Consider the following 2,035-nt stretch of genomic DNA (forward strand, 5'->3'; position numbering starts at 1 on the left):
CAGATAACTATGGAATCATATCTACTTGTGAAACTCCCATACAAAAACTTTGAGATGCATTCTCCAAAGACATAGATTTTTTTCGATTTGGTTGATCATCTAAAAGACTTATTAATAACGAATTGAGTTTTTGTATCTCCGAAGGGGAGTCTCTTGCTTGTTCAATTAGTTTACTAAAATTTGAACGGACTCACCATAGTGTGTAGTCACTAACTCCATTTTTGTTATTCATTTCTCCGAGTCTGATACTAACACTACCTAGTTTGTACCTAGCATCAAGGGTCCATCACGGTAAAATATAGTAACTCGAGAGTTCTCGAACGTGCTTCTTCTTCATCATATATAGCCTATACTTGCATAAAATGCCATTTGTCTCATACATAGCACACGAACATGTGACGCTGACTTGATCCAAAGAACGAAATGTAACAATCCGCCAATATTTTGTATTACCCTCCAGTTGCCCAACTCTATATGTGCTTTCTTAAGTAGTTTTTCTTAGAGTCTCGTGAGTCAAATTGGTAATAGCTTCGGTCCATTCTTATTTGTAAGTATCAAACATCTTTCTAGTATAACATTGACCTGCTTTTGCTTGGATTGGATGCAATAAAGAAAGAACCGGTCGCGAGTTCATAGACTTGAAGTCTTCATCTTCTTCGGTGGCCCTTCGTGACTCAACTGCTTTGCCGTATTGTACAACGAATTCATTCAACATGGTCCTCGAGTTAACAAATCCATCAAAAAAATGAATTAATACTCTCACTTCGTCCAGTTGTGGTAATACCAGCAAAGAAAATATCCTTCAAGAAGGGTTTAGCCCAATGTATACGTAGGTTATACATGTCACTAATCCAACAATTGCTTTCCAGTTGATACTTACTACACATATCTTCCCATGTTGCTTCAAATTGTTCAATGGTGTCACTATTTACCCATTGTCTGTACGTTTCTTGAAAATCACTGTAATGGGAAATATACGATCGAAGGTGTTCAGTTTCATGCTTCATGATATGCCATGAACAAAAGCGATGTTGAGTCTTTGGAAAAACTTTTTTTATTGCATTGCCCATAGCTTTGTCTTGATCGGTAATAATTGCCTTCGGATACTTTCCAAACATACATTTGAGGAAATGTTCAAATAACCATTCAAATGTCTCTTCCTTTTCATTTTCAAGCAATGCCCCACCAAAAAGTATAGACTGACCATGATGATTCACCACAGTAAAGGGAGCAAAAGGCATCTTGAATTTGTTAGTCATATAAGTAACATCAAGCACAACAACATCTTTGAATTTTGTATAGGCATCTCTTAATCTACCATCAGCCCAAAAGTTATTTCTAGGATATCCATCATCAGACAAATCCACGACAAAATACTGGTTATTATCAAGTAATGTTTTATCTTGAAAATATTTTATAAGTCCATAGAACTCCTTTCCTCTATGTTGTTTTCGATGCTCAGATAAGACATCAACAAATTATTTTGAAGTAACATCAGCTATATTTATAGATTTCATTGTATTAACAACCTTTTTAATCTGAGAAGGTTTCAACCCTGCTTGGCCAAATTGCACCATCAGAGATTTACCTTCTATTGAACGGTGGAAATTGCTATGAGATCGATGGTTGATCACCTTCGTTGGTGTCATGGTCAATTCGTGATTATGTGTGTCATTAAATAAGTCAACCAGCCATTTTCCATCCTCCTGTCTTGTAATTCGAAACTTTGCTTGACATCCGGTTCTAACATCTCTACGACGTTTTTTCTCATTTCCACTTGAATCATTTTTGTCTACCCGTTTGAAACCTTCTTTACAGCATACATAATACTTCCAATAAGGCTCATTTGTTTTTGTGCTTTTAACCGTGTCATCTTTACATATACCAAAACCATGTAAAAAGGAATAATCGTTATAAAATGTATATAGTTCGTCAGGCGTATCGAAAACCTTTCCCAGTATCTTTTCAACATTATCTTCGTCTTTGTCAAATTCATTGTTCACATCGAAATCGTTAAGTTCTTCAGATTGATATG

At 35.7% G+C, this 2,035-nt stretch overlaps 1 protein-coding gene across 1 annotated transcript; it reads right to left on the bottom strand.

Annotated features, from left to right (window-relative positions):
* Window positions 1–737: 737 nt before the first annotated feature.
* LOC145106775 (protein FAR1-RELATED SEQUENCE 5-like) lies at window positions 738–1,649 on the bottom strand. Its single transcript, XM_079043704.1, has 2 exons — window positions 1,494–1,649; window positions 738–1,376 (listed from the first exon to the last, which is right to left on the bottom strand). Exons 1-2 carry the CDS (start codon window positions 1,647–1,649, stop codon window positions 738–740), a joined length of 795 nt encoding a protein of 264 aa, XP_078899830.1.
* Between the last annotated feature and the right edge of the window lie 386 nt (window positions 1,650–2,035).

This window comes from Lactuca virosa, chromosome 4 (assembly GCF_052849685.1).
Source record: "Lactuca virosa cultivar CGN04683 chromosome 4, Lactuca_virosa_CGN04683_v6, whole genome shotgun sequence".
NCBI lineage: Eukaryota > Viridiplantae > Streptophyta > Magnoliopsida > Asterales > Asteraceae > Lactuca > Lactuca virosa.

Excerpts from the sequence above, each read along its gene's own strand:
- LOC145106775 (XM_079043704.1), bottom strand. The coding sequence starts at position 1,649 with ATGACACCAACGAAGGTGATCAACCATCGATCTCATAGCAATTTCCAC. Across the intron at positions 1,377-1,493 it reads AATCTATAAATATAGCTGAT|TATTTTGTCGTGGATTTGTC; the intron begins GTTACTTCAAAA and ends GATAATAACCAG.